We start from the raw sequence: 20,616 nt of genomic DNA on the forward strand, positions 1-20,616 counted from the left end.
CCCACCCAAGGTCACCCCAGCACCCTCGCTCCAACCCCCGTACCGCCCGAGGGGTGTAAAACACAACCGAGGGAAAGGTGCAGTACCCAAAACCTCCTTTCAGGAATTCGATGAGAAGTTTGGAGCTCGAATTTTGGAATAGCTGAAGAGGTCAGGACAGCCGGACCTCTCATGAGGCTTTTCCAGCAGCCTCCCGACTGCCTGCTGGGCGCGTTGAAGCAGCACGGCTCAGGGCTAACGCTGTCCCTCTCCGACTCCACGTCAACTCCTGGACAGACTCGGTTCGTTCCGCAGAGCCCTGCTGCCCCAACGCCGGGAGCTGCAGGGCTTGGAGCACCCCTCCCATCCAACACACCCACCTCCACCTCCTGCCCAGGGACTCCACATCTTCCCCCAGGTCTGGAGAGGACAGCAGGAGTAGGCTGCACTTCACACCTTCTTGGGCATACAGCCAAGACTTTCTTAAAATTACACTCATCTAGGTAAATTCCACTGATATTTGTACACATAGGGACTTTGTCAGCCTCCCTGCTTGAAGTTAAATGCATCCATTGATCTTTTTGCCAGATCACAGCTCAGAAGTGTGATTTAACAAGACCTTCCTTTGCAATGCTGAGGAACCACATCGATACTGAAAGCAGGAGACATTGGAACAGGCCATTTCTCTTACAGAACACAATTTATTTGGCATTTGGATGAAATGTTTCTCACAGCATCTTGAGAAAAAAGAAAGAAAGATTAGTGCCAACCCCAAAGAAAGAAGTTAGAACAAAAAAAACCAATGTCACAGGGACTGAATTATTATAGTATCAAATTTAAATTTTACATGGTATTTCACAGAATATCAAAATCTTTTATACACTGCCACAGTTAAGTCCAGTCACAAACCAACTACACAGGAGAAGCCTGCAAATGCAGCGTTGGCTAAAATTATTTTCCAGGAGAAGGTAAAAAGCAGTGTCTCATTCTCTCTCGCAGCCTCCCAGGCATCCTCCAGCCCGACGCTCAGGGTACGGCGCAGCACAGCCACGCATGCAGCCTGCAAGCGCAGCACCTCCGCTGGCATCGACTCCAACCCATTCAACATTCAAGGTGCACAAAACTGGAAAATTAAAGCTATGTCGTACCGTAGCAGGCAGGTAATGCAGACTGTTGTTAAGGGAAGCAGATCTTTACCACCGAAAACATCTATTCCAAAGAAATACATATTTCATTTGCAACTGGGGAACATCAGAAGCAAAATGTATGAACTTTGATTCGCCTCCTCTACACTCATCTGCTCTAATTTTAGGGTCCAGCTCCCAACTTGCAAGGGAAATTTAAAAGAAATTTCTGTATTGCGTGTTCTTTAGCTAGGGAGAAAAAACATGTTTCAGCAACTGAAAAAAGAAGGAGACATGCGTTATGGATTGTATGAAGCAACATTAAAACATCAGTGCTTCGCCACTGAAAAGCCACATCTGAAAGATAAAAAAACCATCTTTGAAAACACCTTCAAATTCATTAAACAATAGATGGGAAAAGAAAGGTAGTAATTACTGGTCACAAAAACATTTTCTTCCCAAGTGAAACTTGAGAGATGCATGAACAGGCCATCACCCCATGACACCTGTGGAGGCAGAGCACCAGCCAACTGCAAGATTACGCCTTCAGAAAAAAATTTCCACCTACTTCATTCTTCTTCTAGATCGGTGCCCTGCCATGAATGGGTAAAGGAATAGTCTGACGCTCAAAACTAGACAAGACCGAACAGTACGCAGACAAGCTCTTTGTACATCTGAATGACAGACAGTTTTGATCTTCTAGCACAGAATGAAACCCACCATCCTTCTAACATTACAATACTCTACAACTCATCTAGTAAAAAAATTAAGAGGCTGCTGTGAGACTGTGTACAGGTATCACTGAAAACACCAACAGAAATTAATATCTAGGGCTGTTCTTGAAGGAACAGCAGAGACCTCCATATGGCACCACAGTACGTTGTAAGGATGGGGAATCTGAGGAGCTGTTTTGTCCGAGGCCACAACGGGAGGCGCTTAAAGCACGCCGAAACCAGGACAGCCCTGCACACAACTGAGTGCTGCACCTTTACAACGACTGTGGTCGAAGACATCCCAGGAGAAATGCACTCTCTGCTCACGCGTGCTGCTGAGAATGATGTGATAACGCCATCTCCCCCGCTGGGTCTGGAGGAACATTTGGGATGCATCAGCAGTTAAGAAAAACATCCAGAGAAAGGAACGGTGGTGGGGAGAAATCAATGCACAAAATAACTCCAAAGATCTCAATTGAATGGCAATCAAAACAGAAAGGTCTTCCTCAGGCAAGCATCAACTCTCTGTAATTGGTGCTCAGGACAAACTGCTTACCAGTCACCTTGCCAAGGGCAAGGAAGGTTTGCTGAGGAGTCAACTGCTGTCAAGACAACAACTCTTCCCCAGCTGGTCCAGAAGTCTGAGTAGCTGTGACATTTTCTACTACAAAGGCTCTCACTCCGAGAGAAAGTACCCAATGTGAAAAAGCTACATTAAAAAGGGAAAAAATGACAATTTTATTGCCAAATTCAAAGCTCACCAAGAGGTAAATGAGCTGTACTTAGTGAGCTGCTCTGTTCAAGGCAAAATTTCCCGTGTTTACAGTTAAGATGAAGAAGACTAGGGGAAAAAGAGAGAAAATAGCAGCCTCTGTGCCAATATACAAGTGGGAAAGGCTCAGAAGCAATGGGGAAAATATCACACCGAGGCTTCTACAAAGAAGCTCGCATTTGGAATAGCTACAACCAGGAGCCACCATGAAGTTGCCAGTTGTAACAGAGCTTATTTTCAAATAAAATTCACCACAGAACCAAAAGTAAAATAAAAAATATTGAACAGATTCCCGCAGCGTTAGGAGAAGTGTGAGGTAAGGTATCTGTTCACCTCAGCCACAAAACACAGCATCAGAGACTAAACCAAGCCAAAAGGCCTTTTGTTATTGCGCTAGGATACTACAAAGAACAAATATTCCATCTGGCTTCAAAAGAAATTGGAAGTTTTCTATTTTGCACTGCTAACAAAATATTTTTCAGGAACAGACTGTAGTAGCATAGACTTTGCATCCTACTTGAGTGTACACTATCACAGCCTGTCCTACAACAGAGTGTAGCCAGCTTGAGAGAATGATTAACCCTAAGAGCCTAGCTTATATCCCAGTGCTTAGCTTCACCTAGCTGGACACAGCACAAAGGTTACCGTCTACAGTATGTATATATATATATATCGCCACCCAGAAACACACACACGCACACACGCATTCGTACCTATAAAACTAAAGAAAAATCAGTACATACAATGTATAAAACGTATGAATGTGCTCAAAAATGCACAAAACCCGCTTTATTTTCATACTTCAGAAATGCTCAATAATTTGTATGCATGGTTCTGACTACTGCTATCCATCCACTTCATTAGACCAGGACTTGAACTCAGAGGAGGAGACAGCAAGAGATCCTACAGGGTGGAGAATTGCTCCTCTTGTTTCGTACCACTGCTGTTAGAGCCAGTCAAACCAGAGAGCAGGACGCGGGCAGTGGTACGGCTCCAGGCAGAGAGGCTTCCTAACAGCGCTTCCTCCCACTCGTGTGCCAGCAGTGCACCCTAGAACTGTGATTCACGCTCTCTGATGGATTCAAGATTGTTAGCAAGCGTCTGAATGTCAAGACACCAGATACGATCTCAATAACGAAAACTCACAGTTTTCTGTGCAAAAGGAGTCGAATTGTCAAGACCAATCCCCAAGTACAGTATAAGCCTATAGGCGAGATACAGAATAGAAAGTAGCAGCATATTCAATGGGGAAAGAGTCTGCTGCACTGGGAAACCACAACAGTGGGTTAGGATTTGTCATACAAGTATGATTTCTCATCATGACTAGAAAAATAGATCACATGCACACCCCCATGCAGTATCTTATTCCTGTCCCTCTAGGCTTGTACCCTTCATAAGGTAACAGGAGAACACTCACAAGGGGCATTCTTTACAAATTCCTTATAATTCATCTCACCTGCTGACTGCTACAGTAAGTCAAGGAGAAGCAGAGGTAAGAGGAGAATGGGGTAAAGGGTAAATTATTTGTACACTGAAAGGCAAACTTTAAATTTAAAGTAATCTGTAGAGATTATTTTGCACTCATTATCAAACCCAACAATGCTTAACTTCGGGTTTAGTGAGGGAGTGAATGAATCTTTTTGCCATCTGTAAATTAACTTAGAGTTCAATCTGAGGGGGAACTTTAAGATGACATATCAGACTGAAGCAAACTGCTTTATTGATTTAAGTACACTAACCTCATTATAATCCCTCATGGGACCTGGATAAACTGTTTGGGGGGCACAGGGGAAATCCCTAGAATAGGGTTGGCAATTTATGGGACTCAGATAAGGAACAAGTGTCTAATTAGAATTAAACATCACGTCTAGTGCATGTTGATCACTGTTTTTAAGTGGTATTTGTAGAACTGTGAAGTGAAATGGAGGGGAGGAACACACTTACATGCTAAATATAGCATGCAATAAGAAAAGCAAGAACAATGGTCTTTTATCCAGGCCAGTCTTGTGCAACTGTTCATTGTAAAGGAGTTAAACTACAAAGAAAAATACCTCAATCTTCCTTATGGGATTGTAACAAACAGGGGCTTCATATAGTGAAGTCAGACTGCATCAAAGTTAATTGCTCCCCGTCTCTTCCCTAGAGTACTACCTAACACATACGAGGATTACACCAGAGGGACACAAGCATTACACAGACCCAGTTTTCTTCATGGGCCAGAATTTTACCCGACAATATGAGATCTTGCAGCTTCCAACAACAAAATAATTGTAATTGCAAATCCTAGATTTCTTAGTACCCACTTGCCACATATTGCGTAGATCATTCATCCTCCAGTCTCTACGGTGTTCTGTAACAGCAAGGCAGATCAAAACACACAGGAGTTTTCATACTGCATAACTCTTACGTGGTGGCATGTGTTTTAGCTCCTCAGTGTTCCCGTTCTGTAAAACGGGCCCCCAGCCCCTCCCCCCACAGTCCTATCTTCTCTGCCTTTTCCAACTGTAGCACTGAAGCAAAAGAGAAAGCAATTGATTGAACCGTGACTGCCCCCACCCTCCTTTTCCATCATCTGTTTCCTGGGTCCAGTGGTATCCAGTCAAATCCAAGCAGCTTTTTTCTGATGTAGATTTTGTTTCCTCTCAGGTTAAGAAAAAAAAAAACCTACCCATACTTTTCACCTCCTTAGAAGTCAAAGGAATTCTCTGCACTCTTTTCCATAGCTAATGGAAAAAAGGAGCAGTTATACAATCCATATTTACAGGACAAACCGATTAGTGAATGAATAACAACAGCCAAAAAACGAGAGGCACAATCCTAATCTAGAACATAAAAGCAGTGTTCAAAAACCAAAGTGGAGGTTTCTTCTGAAGTTCAAATCACGGATTAGTGTTTGTCTGTGCAAACAGTTGCTAAAACTATTTCTGACTGGCAGTCGGCTTTTTACTCCTTTATACAATGGTATTGAGAGAACAGTGGCTGTGACGGCTGCCCGTAAGAGTTTCTGCCTGTGTGTTTTCATTTAGCGGTGTATCAGGAGGGACAAGAAAGGTGCTGCTGTCAGCAGAGTCTTCCAGCTCCACTGGAGAAGGACCAACTGAGCGAGGAAGTGATCCCTCTGTAAGCTGTGGGGACACATCACAGTTTCCTAGTGATGGAGGACTGCTTTGCACAGTCTGAGAAAGAACTCCATCTGCAAAGGACAAAAAACAAGCAGAATCAGAACGTGAAGTACATCATTTCACATTCCCAAATAGATTTACTATCTATATTTCTGGAAGCTCCAAGTTTTTCTTGGTTTTGCATTAATGCACAAAGAGATGACACTGCAAAAGAGGAAAATTATGTAGCAAAAATAAAACTTCGATATATAAATAACACACTTGCACTGATCAGGCTCACTTATCTTGTGACATATGCTGCTATAAAATCCCAAATTGGAATGATTTCTACTGTATGGAAATATCACAGCTGCAAAATTGAAGAGCACTGGGTGAATCATTAGAAAGTGATATTTTTGGTCAATTTTTAGGGGGTGTGGGTGGGGGAAGTGGGGAGGAGAGAAGACATTGGATATATTTTACTCACAGTCTCTTGTACTTGACATTTGTTCTACTTTTTAATACCAATCTCTACAGACCTATCTCCAAAAGACCAGAAAAGGTGCCAGCATAGTGGAAACTAGGTAACCAGGTAACTCATCCAAGATAAGGCTTGAAAATAGGTAAGGCCTAAGAGTTAAACTGCTTGCAGCATGGATTCCACTTGTAATTTAAGTGATCCAAAGAACCTTTGAGAAAAATCAAGCTTAATGACACATTTTAACAAAAGACTTTTCCATCACAGAAATAGGAGATTTTATCGTGAAATGTATTTTTCCCATCACAACCAGTAAAACACATGATTATAGTTAAAAAACAATTAAAAAATCTACCCTCTAGCCAAAATGAAAAAGAGGAAGAAAAGAGGAGCTATTGCCTGTGTACCTGGAGTGGAACAAAGGATGCTGTCTGGATTGACAGAAGCCTCATAAGGAGGAGGTGGGTCATCCGGATGTTGAATATCTGGATACTTGTAAGCTGTATAGGGTGGAGGTGGATCGTGGAAATGAAATGCCCCACCTTCCCCATCATCTGAAAGATGCAGTGGAGTAAGGCCAGTTCCAAAACCGTCGGGACCATAATCAAAACCAGGCATCCTGCGGCCCAAGTTAAAATGGTGCACTATTTCGAGAGAAGAAGAGATAGTAAGTGACTTGATCCCATGCTTTCTTCTTCAATTTGAGGCAGATCTCAACACCTTTTTCCACTTTTCACACCCAAGGAACTCACGTCTCCTGAAGACCTAAAAAAGTCTACATAACCTATACAAGTCAACCCACTGCAGTTACACAATGATACCCAGGCCCACCTGCTCCCAGCCTGTTTGTCCTGCATCGCATCTACATTTGAATCTAACCTCTTCAAACTGAGGAGATCATTCACACATAAAAGATATTTCAGATTCAGACCACATACAAACAGAAAATATTTTTCCATTATTGGCTAAAAAAGTTCAAGTTTGAAGAACCTACCAAGACACATACACAGGCACAGTCAAGCAAGACCATGACATTTCTCACCCTTACATACATCAATCTGTCACTAATAAGCACGAGGCACAAGATAAGTGTTGATATAAACGTTCTTTCTTTGAACGTAGAGTGGTTCAGAGAACCAAAACTTGTACAAATCATGACCAGTTCAGACAGACAGCACAGCTACATTTGCACACAGTACTGAGTAGAATCTATAACCAGACTTCCACTGATGTTTTCCACAGATTTGTATTTCTTCTGATCTCTTTATTCTGAAGCACATACACTACTTAGATCAAGACTCGTTACAGATACAGGCTACTTACAATTTGCTCCAATCAAAGACTCTATGCGCTCTCTCCGCCTCTGGCGTAACCGGTGGACCATGAAAAGCAGCAGAGAGAGGATGAGGAAGGAAGAAATGCAGCTAACGATCAGACGCATTCCACCAGCCATTGAGTCAAACAAACTGTTGCCATCTGTTACATAAAACATGTAAGAAAAGCCTGTTAGTTTTGCTCAAGACTCATTTTTCTTGATGTTCTTCTGTCAGTAATGCAGAGAGAAATGCAGAGTGGAGATTCATTAGCCTGGCTTAACACTTCATATTTCAAAAATGTAAAAAAATTATGAATCATCAGGTGATTTATCTATTTATTGCAAGAACATCTACATGTTTCTAAAAATACCTTAAATCAGTAAAAGGGACAAAATGTTGAAGGCTTCAGGTCTCCGAAAACAAGAAAAAGGAAAGGTTAATGGCTTTTTGCACATTCACTTGTATCTCTGGCATAGCTGATGATATTATAATAAAGAGGACAGCAAAGGCCTGAGAACTGGCATATCTACACACTATTTCTACGTGACTTGTGGACATCTTAACTTTTACATTTCCAACAACGGAATCTCTAAACATTGTCATTATCACCAAGATGTGGTCATCTAAATTCCGTATGTCATTGGTACACTGATTAGCACCATTAAATGATAGGAACTAAAAATACCTTAAAAAGGTAAATCAACATGATAATCATCTTTCAGGAACTGAAGAGATTAAGGTAAACAAGAATTAAAATCTTTTCCTAGAATCACACAGAAAGCAAGTGGCAGAACATGAAACAGACCCAGGAGCCTAGGACTCTATACCACTGAGCAAAGCTCTATACCTTTGCTAACCAGATCCACACTTGGAAGGCTCTTGCGAGCAAATTATCACTGTTCCAACAGCGCCAAACATGAGAGGTATTAATTTTTCCACAATTCAACTAATCACACTTGGTTATCCTTAAGTAACATGCACACATACAGATATTCCACACAAAGAAAAGTGACCTAAAAATGACTATGCTGAGATCTTTGCACCAATTTCCCATTAAAGAGCTCTGAATGAGAAACACTCCCATGTTAGGTGTGGATAAGAAACGGATAAAGTGGCTGCACAACCTGGACACGTACTGCTACAGGATACAAGTACTACCAGGTACGAACCCCTCTCCCCAACCACCGCAGTGCCACCGCACAACCGGCCAGATCCTGGCCGCTTCTTTCCCGCACCCGCCACAGCCGCAAGAGCGCTCTCAATACTCTTCCTGTCACTAACAGCAGCTAAAGCTGTATCAAAGATTCCTTACAGAAGAAAGCTAAAAGCCTCACAAAAATTTTAAGTACTGACTTGCTACAAATGCTAGTAACAGAAAAATCCACCTAATTTATACATCGTTAAAGTACATGGCTAACAGGCTAGTATTTATTACGTAATGCATTCTTGGCAACAAGAAATTCATTTAATAGTGCACTATGCACAGAGCTCGAACATTACACCCTCTGAAATCTGGCTGCACAGTACAAAAGCCTCTGTGCTGTCAAACCTTTTAGCGACTCTTACTGTCAGAGCTTAAACTGATGCAGTCACACACCTACCAACCAACACACCCTCCTGACCACCACAGACCTGCCGTTGTTCCTCCTCCATTTTATGGCCATGCTGACTTCATGAGCAGCATAAATTAGTGTTAATAACTGCCTTAAATAAAGTGACTTAAGTAAAATCGACACACAGGCAAGCATGACACAATCTTGTAGGCAGAAAGCCTGACTTCCATGCATTCTCCTTAGGCCAGCTACAAGTGCAGCTCTTGACCCTTCTGGGGCATCTTGGGCCTCCATCACACTGCTCCCAGCCTGTGAGAGCTCCTAATGTTCAACCTGTTTGGCTGGATAAACTATTGTCAAGTCCTAGATTTAAAAAAAAAGACAAAGACCCAGCTTGTACAGAACAAGCCGAGTCATCACAGAGATTTCCAACCCACATAAAACCAAAGAGATTATTTCAGAAAAGCTGTTTTACACTCAATACAGTAGTAATACCCTGTAACTGCACCAGCTGAGTCACTAGAAAAGCTTCTGCACCATGAGCTCTTTCAAAGTATTTTACTACTTTTATTACCTTTTCACAAATAAGAGTTGCAGGTCTGTCTAAACAAAAGCCACAAAGAAAAATTATTTTCTACCACATCCATGGAGCAGCAGACAGACAGACTACCTCAGTTTCAGTATTAGTACATGAAAGATTTTCCCCTGCTATTTATCTTCAACTAAATGAGGAGGAGAAGCATCTTTCAAGAGAGTATAGCTGTGATTGCTTGGCTTATTCCTACCACTGAAAAAACTCCCCTACTACTAAGTCCTTGAGTAATATTCGTTATCCACTTGTAATCATTGCTCACCCACTCACACTGCAAGAGCTGATTACCTGCCAAGCCAACAGCAGGATTTATTTCCCCCTGGTCTCTCCTTGGGTGATTCATTTACTTAACTGTTGATTAGTAAACTGTTTTCTTTCCTTTGCAACAGAGCTTAGAGAAGATATATGCAAGAATTGGACAAAGATAAATACATGCTGATTAAAGAAAGTAATTCATTAATTTTGTCATCTGGAACAGCCATTTATGAACACCCACAAGGAAAACTGAAATGCTCCATTTAAAAATTTCAGTGTTTATCACTAGCTGAAATAATTTCATTATGAAGGAAGTTTGACAACTGCTTGATGATTCTTCTCGCAAAAAACTAAGTTACTAAAAAAACCAGAACACTTCAGGCAAGAGTATAATGAAACACTCTTATTTAGCATCAGTACAGAAAGAAGAGCTTAAGGATCAGAAAGGATGTGGTAAAATACACTCTTTAAATCAGTATTCATGAAATAGTTAAGACCCACAGCAATAAACAAGGATTAAAGAACACAGCACGAGGTTATCCCAGGTCATCTTATCCTGTCTGCTGGTTGATGCTTTGCTGACACTGTTTCTGAAGATAAAAAAAAAGTAAAGACAAAGTCTTAACTCTGCTGATAAGAGTGGGAGGAAGACTCCTGCTTTTTCCCCCCACTCTTTCACCAACCAACCTGCAACACGAGCTACAAACATCTGTTAAGCTTAACCCTCAGAACAAATGTGAATGACAGCAAGGTAGAGCCAGTGACCTTTAATGATTAACTTCTGTAGTTAAAACAAATAAGAAAGACTGCAAATCTGGAAGCCAAGAAGCATCCCTTTTTTGTAACAGACTGAAATAGAAGCCTCTGATGGGAAGAGTTGTCCTTCCGTGTTTTCCATAGGAGTTCAGAACAATAGTTTCTTAATACACTCAGATAAGATTAGGTTCTTCTAAAAATACCAGGAAATAACAGTTTCACAGAATGGTTGAGGTTGGAAGGGACCTCCTGAGATCATCTAGTCCAACCCCTGCTCAAGCAGGGTCAGCTAGAGCAGGTTGCCCAGGACAGAGTCCAGTCAGGTGTTGAATATCCCCACAGATGGAGACTCCACAAGCAATCTGCTCCGGTATTTGACCACCCTCACAGTAAATTCCAAGTAAGATACATTTCTTTTCGCAAGTCTCTTTACAGAAAAATAACCCTCTGAAAATCTACATCCCCAAATGGTGACTGACAAACAGTTCAGTCAGAGTCAGCTGAAGACTTTACTGATCCAAAACAAGAAGCTGCACTGACATGCCAAACCCAATAAGCAAGGTTGCATGTCCCGATTATTACTGAAACTCTATATAACTTACAAATTCTGCTTCCCACGTAAATCCCTGCATACAAACCTGCACACACGTAAATGCTCACGTCCAGAAAAAGATGCTTAATTAGTGCTCAAGAGAAAAGTCTTTTCTTTTCATGACAGCTAAACATGACAAAAGGAACCATGCAAGATGCTCTACTAAAAATCCACAGTAGTGTCAATCTCCATACAGAAGACAAGCTACTGCTTCTCCTGTATAAGCAGTATCAAGGATAACTAATTATTTCTAGCCCCAGGCTGAAGTGTTTCATTTCCCACGATTCAAGGTCTTTCCCCACAGGGGGTTTGTACTCAGCAATGTTGAAGGCACTGAAAAGATGCGTCATTTCAAACAAAGTTATACCCAAAGATAACCAAGTTGAGCACCGAACTCATTTTTCTTGACAAAACTCTTACCTGGGTCTAAACATGTAAATTTGCAGCACTCCTTAGGGTCTTTGCGATACTGCTGACACCCCTGGGGCCGTTCACACAAAGCAGCCACGCACATTTCAGGTTCACCGTTGTGACACGTGCAGCTCAAACAGGGATCATTCCCTTTTGGAGTGAAATAGTAGCCTTCGTCAACAATGTTGTCTTTGATATCAACGCAAGTCTGGCCTAGAACAGAAATACACATCAATATCCAAGTGTCTGCGAGCCTGCCAGACAGGAGTCCAGTTTATTCTGTTACATTAAGTGATTTGTAAACATAAGCAGACCACCAGTTAAAAGCCATGCCTTCGCATTAAAGCAACTTTGAAAGGGATCTCCAAGGAGTGGGGTAGATGATGGATAGTGTGGAGGCACTCAGGGATGATTTACTGCTCAAAACTGACAAAGCGAGTTTTAAGTATTTAATGGAATTGACACACTTTCAGGCATCCTCTCCAAGACACAGGAAAACAAGTGGTCTGAGAAGTTTAAGCTTCACTGTCAATGCCTGCTGCAGCTCCCTCCCTCTCTCTGGTACTTAGGAAGAGCTGGATCTTCTCTGGGCCAGTCTGAAGGACTCTTAACAGGCCAGGCCTAAAAAAGGAAACCAGCAATAGTACTTCCACTGCCCTAGCTGCATCTCGATCCCTGCCCAGCGAAGGAAGTTTAGGTGTCTTCTGCCCACTGTCCTTTCCTCCCACTGACACAAAGACAGGTTACCAAACGCAGAGAGAGGGAACACCGGCAGCACTGGGACCTGCCAGCTGAGGCAACTGCCCCGGGAGGGTAGCCTTACCCCTCCAACCTACACACAGATCGGCTACGAGGGTCCACAGGAAAGTTCAGACTGGCATAGACCCGAGGAGGTCTCCAGATCAATCTCCTGCTCAAAGCAGGGTCAGCTAGGATGTCCCAACAGGTTACTCAGGGTTTTATCTAACCTGGTCATAAAAAAACTCCAAGGGTGGAGGATGCCCAACCTCCCTGGAAGTCTGTTCCACTCTTGACTACCCTCACAATTATTCCCTAGCATCAATTCAAATCTCTTGTTTCAACTTCACATCCCTTGACTCCTGCCACACACCACTGTAAAGAGCCTGGCTCCATCTTCTCAATAACCTCCTTGTGAGTACTGGCAGGCTGCTATCAGGTCCCCTGGAAGCCTTCCCTTCCCCAGGCTAAAGGAACCCCATGCCCACTGCCTCACCTCAAAGGACAGGCACTGCAGCCCACATCACCATCTTCCTGGCCCCCGCTGAACTCGCCTCTCTTTTGACAAGGTCTTGTCAACATTTTTCTTGTACTGTGAGGCCCAAAATCAGACACAGCTTTCTTCTGCTCAACTTATACATCTGATACCCTCACCCTCCGGTTAACGTTTTGGCAGCACTATTGCCTTCCTTACATCATCATCCCCCTCAAAATGACCAGAAAGGTCATCTTTTGATCATCATTTTGACTAAACACATGTCCTTCAATATCAGATTCCAAGATTTTATTTCATATCAAGGTAGACAAGGCAATATCCTGTCTTCCTAGTTTTCAATATTTCAGGTGCAAAAGCAGGCAAAGAAGGGCTGAATTTTCCTCCCTTGCTATCTGCAAGTCTTTTTCCCTGCTTTAAAGAAAAAGCAAACGAGAAAAACCTCAAGAACTGCAGTAAAAGTTCAACAGCTTTTCTCCTTCTTGCAAAGAAGCACCATCTATATCGGGTATCTTAAATATTACCTGAAAATACTGCCAATAGCTTTGTTGGTATAAAAACTTTTGGAGTAAAGAAATGCAAGATACTGAATGAAAGTCTTTTTTTTCCACTTTAAGTCAGTAGCTCCACCTGCTTTTTCTAAACCCCCCCCAGTTCTAATAACTGGCTGGAAAGAATTTAATAGAATTTGCTATATTCAAAATAAACCAGGAATAAGTGTTTCTTCATTTTCATGTGAAGTTAATAATTTAAGAATAGTATTTATTAATAAGGTAGGCTCTTTTTTACCTTTTTTTTTTTTTTTGAAGTATACTTTATTTTGGGGCTGGCATAGCTGCTTAACAATCATTTTTAGTGAAAATCTGTACTGCGGCTGACAGCCACCCGATTTCCCCATACTAGGTATATGCATATTTGAACATGCAACACAGTTAACGCTGAACTAAAACCAACTTACTCCTTTTGCAGAGGAATGAAGATTTCTCATAGCAGTTTTCAGCATACCAGCTGTGTAAACCATGGTGCCGAAGGGTAGGAAAATGGAAACATTGAAGCTGGGCACAAAGAACGTTTTCATTTTCAGACATAGCCGTACCAAAGATAGGGTCAGGGGGTAAAAATACTTCTGAAGAGCCTAGAACAAGATGCATTGGTATAAGCAGCCTGCGGGTATGCAAAGCTTTAGAAAGGCTCTGTTAATGTCACTCATTTCATGCACACCAACTCTGCTATAAGGCTACTGTCCTCTAGCTTTAGCTTCCATTAGCAACATTCCTCCGGGGGAAGGCAAACAGCAGGGAGGGAAGGGGTGACTCAGAGAGAAGAGGCTGCTGTTTCCAAACTACTGGGAAATTTCGTCATTCTGCACCAGTAGGAGTGATGTTCTGATATCTCTACAAATGCTGCTTTCCAGAGTCCGATGGGGTTTGCCTGCCAATAGTCATGCACCCCTTCAAACAACGCTGAGTTTGGCCACACCTGCTACCAGTGGAGCAAGAACCCATACCAGTCTTGCACCTGGTGCTCCAAGCATCTACTTAGCGCTTCCAAAGGTGCGTGCGCATCTATCCTGCGTGCTGCCGAGCCGCTCCGCCACGTCTCGTGGCGGTAATTCAGAGCGCAGAGCGGTGCTCTGCAGAGAACAAGGCTGCAATGCCGCTTCTGCTGCTGCAGTGGTGCTATGGACTATTTGGTCCTTCCAACTCACGTAATTTTTAAGAGACCGTATTGTGATGGGTTCCAAACAGCACAAGAGGTGTTGAGGGAATTTTATAACTTTTAAAATGTCGTTTCTGACTGGTATCTTGCTTCACCGTTAAATCTGCTAGTATGCAAAGTTGCAGAGATTAATGGGAGGCCAAGACACAGCAATTGTGAAAATTAACCTATTTTATATGTTTTCAGAAGCCTGCTTACAAATCTACGTGCTTAAACATTGATTTTAACAGCTCTTGCAGTTAGCATATTACATAGTCTTCTCTCACGACGGTCCTTTCAAATGCTGTTAGGTATGATAGGGTTTTGTTTATTTATTTATTTTAAAATGCATCTAGGTTCTGCTATCATTTCTTTGAGGGCTTACCTTCCACATCTCCCAATAATGGATTAAAGTTTCCAACTATAGGATCCTAAATCACTTTTCAAACAGATACTAGGAATTCAGAGTCTGCCTTACTACAAGTAAACAAAGCTTAAGTTTTTCAGAAGCTGCTGAATGCTACTATGTACTTTATTTCATATAGATACTCCATTATTAAATAGAAAGCTTGCAAACAAAAGAATATATGATATTGAGAAGGCTTAAATTTATACAAGGCATCAAATTAAATAAAACTTAAGATAAAAACAGGTATCATGATTTTTCTGTAAATTCTGCCTCCTTGGTTGTAAGCACTGTCAGCAGATGGCAGTGCAGTCAACTTCCCGAAGATAAAGAAAGGTCCTTTTAAGGAGAATGGCTTTTTTTTCCCTTGGGCTTCACAGGAGAAATCTACCTATATAACCAGTTTTGTCCAGACCAGAAATCCCTATTATGAGAAGCTGGACTTTTCTCCCTCCCTTTCCCTTGCTGTCCAAAGACATCCTTAGGTGCTTTACTTTAAGGAACTAATGAAAAATGCTCCTGCCTTTACAAGAAGCAGCAGTTTGCTCCGAGTATTCAGTCACCTCTGTCCACTTAAATGACAGAAGAAATCAATATTTTTGTGCATGGCAGCACAGTAAACAAGTACTGTCATTAGAAAGCTATGCAGGGTTCTACTGCTTCTCATGTGTCCAAGGAAGTATTTTTTAAGACCTAACCGTTCAGCAAAATTCCATTCATAATTACGTATCTGTACCTACTGGACAGTTTTCCTTCCACATTTTCCATTACTGAAAATTGTATATGAGAAGAAAAGTATTCAGATTAATTTTCAAATGCTATACTGGAACTCACAGTGCTGATGCTTAAAAAACACCCTTTGTTTTAGATTTTCCATTATGTAAACCAGTACACAGCATTTAGACATTCAATTCTACACGTAAGCATTCATATGATGACTTCAAAATTAACTAATCCCTCAACTGAATTAGTTAAAAATAAAAGGTATAGAAACATAACTTTGCATTTTCAGCACAGGGAGCTGCTTGTTTTGCAACTGAAAAAGTTCAGCCAGTGATGCCTATGAGATTAATGTTCAGTTTTTCATATAAACTGGATTTATTTCTGGGATTAGGCAAATTTTGTCTTGGTTTAAATAAGCTATATAAAGTACTTTAAAATGAAAAAAATCTGGGTAATTCTGCAAAATTCAAGATTTTTTTTTTTAAGTATACAAAAATCTACTAATTTTTAAGCAGCTAAAACCCCCAAATATCCTACACTAGTCTGTGCAAATACTAGAATCAGGAATCAGCAGTTCATTTAGACATTCACCACAGAGAACAAGAAACTACAGAGTAGTTTCCTTTTTCTCAGCTTAATCAAGGGGAAAGCCCAAATAAACTGAAAAACACGTTCTTTCCACAAGACGTCAATGTGAAAAACTATGAAACTTCTTACACTTGAAAATAAGACGTGTGTATCAAGTATTAAACTCTTCCATTTTGATACTGTGAAGCACAGCAGTTCCCTTATACTATTTTAACACTATCACTAAAAGAAGTTATGTTGCTCTTGCAAATAATATTCATGCTTTGAGATAGTTTCCATAGGCCATTTAACTAAGTAATAATTTGAGAGGCCTACCTTTATAAGCTACTTCCCAGTGACCTTCTAGAGAGTGATTTCGATTGGTGATCACATACTGATATCCAACCCAGAACCTAAAAAAAAAAAATTTAAGTTAGATTCTAAAGAAACAAGCCAAAAACATACTAACAAATTACAATAAATTACACAGAATGTTCCAATGACTTTACTTAAAAGAAAAGCTACCTTTCAAACCCATTTCTGATGACTTTTTTCTTAACATTTTCAGCCCACATGTTGGCAATGTAGAGAGAGACTACAGTCACGGAATAGAGGTAAACACTTGATAGTTTTCAATGTTTAGAAATAACTCACCATGTCTTTTATTTCTACTCATAAGGGACCTTATACTGTTGTTATGGCAGCACTTCAGTATCCCAAACAAAAACCACACAAAAGCTTCCAGAAGTCAAATATTTTATAAACATATACAACTTATGTCAGACTGTTCTTGATCAAACCATCTAACTCTCCAGAGACAGAATACACCATTACTGAACTACTCCTGGTGATGTCATGGCAGCCTATGAGACTGACAAAAAACCCACAGGCAAAAAAAAAAAAGGAATTGTGTTTGTTATGAACTAACAGAATGAAATATCTAAAGACACCAGAACATAGTTCTTGAAACTCAGAATGGCTTTTTACTTCATCCTTATCTCAAACTTGCAGTCCTTGTTAGAGCTACTGGTACTTAACGGAAACAAAAATCCTGTTGAAAAATTTAAAGAATTATTTCTATACAAGGTAGTGCAGCAATAAGTCATTGTAAAATCCATCTTCCCTGTTGCAGTTCAAAAATACCAGTATGTTGCTGAGACAGCCTGAAGATAAAAAGACTCTGTTGAATTGTAGCCTACCTGTTAATTAAAACATAAAATACAGATGGCCACTGCTGAACAGTCAACCAGCATGTTCATACTGGGTTATTAACCTAAAGTCAGTCAATTTTACCATCAGCTTTTCTAAGCAAACTAAACTACCAGTATTTGTATTACACAGAAACCATTCATGTAATACGAGATCTTTGTCCTTTCCTTCCTACTCACCTACGCTGGTCCTTCCTTACAAATGGTTTTTCTTCCAAGTCCCACTCCTGTGCCAGGATAAACCTTAGCTCCTGGTCTGCAGTGAAGGTGGCGAGGGATCCATTCACCCGCTGACATGTCTGCACAGCATCCCAGTAGTTCTCTCCATTTAAATACACTCTGTAACAGCTGGCTGTGCCCTCATAGTGGTGCCATCCTGTTGGGCACTTTCCTAGGAAACATGAAGAATAGAAGGGAAACCATTCCCCCCAAATTAGGATCTTCAAGATAATGCATCCTCATCAGTTTTATGACAACGCAATGCATAATCACTTGGACATGTACACACAACATACTGTGCATACTTCACGTCACCAGGAGATGCATGCATTACAGATCACAGAAGAATTTACTACAGCTTTTGATAATGGAAGATTATTTTTTTTTAAATTTATTTAAAAAGATGCAAGTCCTAGTAATGTTTCATTGCACTGTGACAGCCTTTAAAGTCTTTAATTAAGACTGATGATCTGCTGTGGGAGATATTTCCCTGCACATCTTTATAAATCCAATCACTTCGATCAATCCAAGTCAAAACAAGCAGCAAGAAGCAGGAAGAAAAACAAACAGGTGGCCAATTTAATGAGTCTGTCTTAGGTGGTTAGCAATACATCCAACTTGCTGTAAAGTTTTCAACCTACTTTTACAAGCAGTCTCAGTAGTATTCACATAATCCTGCTCCCATAGTCAATCACTAAACACAGTGGGGGTTCTGAGGCAATTATTGTTTGCTTTGGAAAAACATCACTGCAAAGTGGATCTTTAGGAAGTAAGAAGATGATGGCGTGAACTGCTGTCTCTACTTTTTCTCAATTAACTCCATTGAGGGAATATGCAACAAGAGCCTTGAGGCATTTCTGATGAAACAGACCCATGGGCTTTTGACTGGCATTCTTCAGGGTTATAGGTAACTAACAGAGAATCAGACAGGCAGATGAAATTTAAAACAGACATGAAACATTATTTTAGCACCTGTATTTACAGTATTAATTTTGCACAACACCTAAGGAAGGAACTTTAAATTCACAAACTGTTTTACATTCATTGCATGCATTCAGACAGTTCCTCTTCTCAAGCCTCTTTATTCCCTTCAGAAACAGGGATCTCTATCATCAAATAACAATATACAAACTTAGATTTGAAGTCCTTTAATTAAATCTTTCCTTACTCTCCATTTATATGGGATCTTTTAAGATCTAGTGTTCACATCACTAAGATGGAACAGAATACAGTATCAATCAGACTGCAGAGCATATTAAGATATTACTGTATCAATTTCTAAATTGCTTTATTGTCCTCTAAATTTTACTAAAATATTTTAGCTACTGGAATCTATGACAAATCAAAATACCCATTTTAATAAGCATTTTTGTCAAAAAAAAAAAGGAAAAAAAATCAGAGGTGAACTTTTACTTTTGCTAATCACTTGTCTTTCTCCAAAGCAACTGTTCCCAATTACTGCTATACTGTCTTCCCCTCATGTCGTCTTCCTAACCTGTCCCATCCCTCCGTCCAAGGCTAATTAATCAATGCTGTCTCACATTCCCAAATCACTGGATGATCCCTGGACCAAAGAGGGAACCAAGATAAGAGGGAGAAGGCAGGAGAGACTTAGATGTTTTGGGCCCGGAGACATTCAGAGGCAGCAGCCTCTACAAGCTATCATCGGTGGGAAGGACACTTGCAGGACATTTATATAACACTTTAGATAATGCTGGGACTAGGATGCCAACAGTGGCACCAGTAGTGCTGCAGGTGAGAGCGTAGGATGACATTGAAGTGATATTTTTGAAGAATTCTGACTGATTGATGGGAGTAACATGGCAAAACCCATTCAAGCACTACATACTTCATCTTCAGAGAAGCAAGTGAAGAATTTCCTTAAGTTCCCCGCTCCCTAAAGAATATTTTTCCTATTAAAACTGATACAAAACTCACAGAGATGCCCTTAATTAACTAGTACCAGTGCAACATCTTTAAGATCATCTTCAAAATTACTTCAATCAAGAGCAATCAATTTTGGTTTCCCCCCACTTTCCAGGGGAACAAACCTACATGCAAGCTCACATCAAGAGGCAAGGGCTAGACCATCACCCCTGCAAGCAGGCTGAAACTATCACTTAAACCACGGGCTTAGTTTTCTGCAATTGCAATGAGTTATAACAGAAAATTACAATTCTGGTTTCATGAAACCAGGATTACTAGGGAAGTAGAATTCTTTGCATGTATTGGCCTACTATATAAACTATGCAATATAACAGGACTTACATAAAAGAGAAACATATGAAAAAGTTAAAAAGCACTGCACATGAATTAAATCTGGTCAAAAAGCTATGCAACAGAAAAATCTATTAATTTCTCCTTAAAAATAGCTAGCCTAAATTGCTAAATTAATTAGCAGAAAGATGGCCCAGATTTCCCAGTCTGCAACTTACTGCTAAATCGGACAGGCTGTGCCACATTGACAGTGTGAAAGCGGGTTGTCTCTCCTCCTCTCCCTCGATTGTGCCTGGAGTCCACATTCTCCTTCCCATGGTAATTTCGCTGGTCCCCTGTCAAGCCTGGGGACCAGAAGGAATAGTCAGTACTGGTGAAAGATGCAAAGGCAGATTTCATTTTATTAAACTTTCTCTGGGTTTTAATTCAAGACATATATAAGACAGTCATGTAAACAAAGATGGTAGATCCCTGAAATAACAGCTTGGCCATTCTACATGGTACGTAACCGAAATACTTACAATTGAAAAGAACCAACAAGCCATTACATGAGTCTTGCAGAGTTAGCTAAATATTTTGGCAGATTCTCAACAGCCTGCAGTTGTACAAAGGACTTGACGCTCGTCATTTCAATTGCTGCAGCAAATGCATCATCCCCAGTGCATTTTAACTGCTCCTGTTTACAGAACTACCCACTCTCCAGCT

The 20,616-nt window shown here is 40.8% G+C and overlaps 1 protein-coding gene across 2 annotated transcripts in view; it reads right to left on the reverse strand.

Moving 5' to 3' along the window:
• Positions 1-660: 660 nt before the first annotated feature.
• Positions 661-20,616, reverse strand: part of DGCR2 (DiGeorge syndrome critical region gene 2) — a 50,386-nt gene continuing 30,430 nt past the window's right edge. For both annotated transcript variants that reach the window (XM_049805202.1, XM_049805200.1), the window contains 8 exons: positions 20,130-20,255; positions 17,656-17,866; positions 16,604-16,680; positions 13,832-14,008; positions 11,652-11,855; positions 7,491-7,643; positions 6,575-6,811; positions 661-5,781 (listed from right to left, as the gene is read on the reverse strand). In XM_049805202.1, the coding sequence (XP_049661159.1) occupies positions 5,540-5,781; positions 6,575-6,811; positions 7,491-7,643; positions 11,652-11,855; positions 13,832-14,008; positions 16,604-16,680; positions 17,656-17,866; positions 20,130-20,255 (1,427 nt within the window). In that variant the 3' untranslated portion in view covers positions 661-5,539. The remainder of the gene's footprint in view (positions 5,782-6,574; positions 6,812-7,490; positions 7,644-11,651; positions 11,856-13,831; positions 14,009-16,603; positions 16,681-17,655; positions 17,867-20,129; positions 20,256-20,616) is intronic.

The sequence above is a fragment of the Accipiter gentilis genome, chromosome 7, assembly GCF_929443795.1.
Source record: "Accipiter gentilis chromosome 7, bAccGen1.1, whole genome shotgun sequence".
NCBI classification, from domain to species: domain Eukaryota; kingdom Metazoa; phylum Chordata; class Aves; order Accipitriformes; family Accipitridae; genus Astur; species Astur gentilis.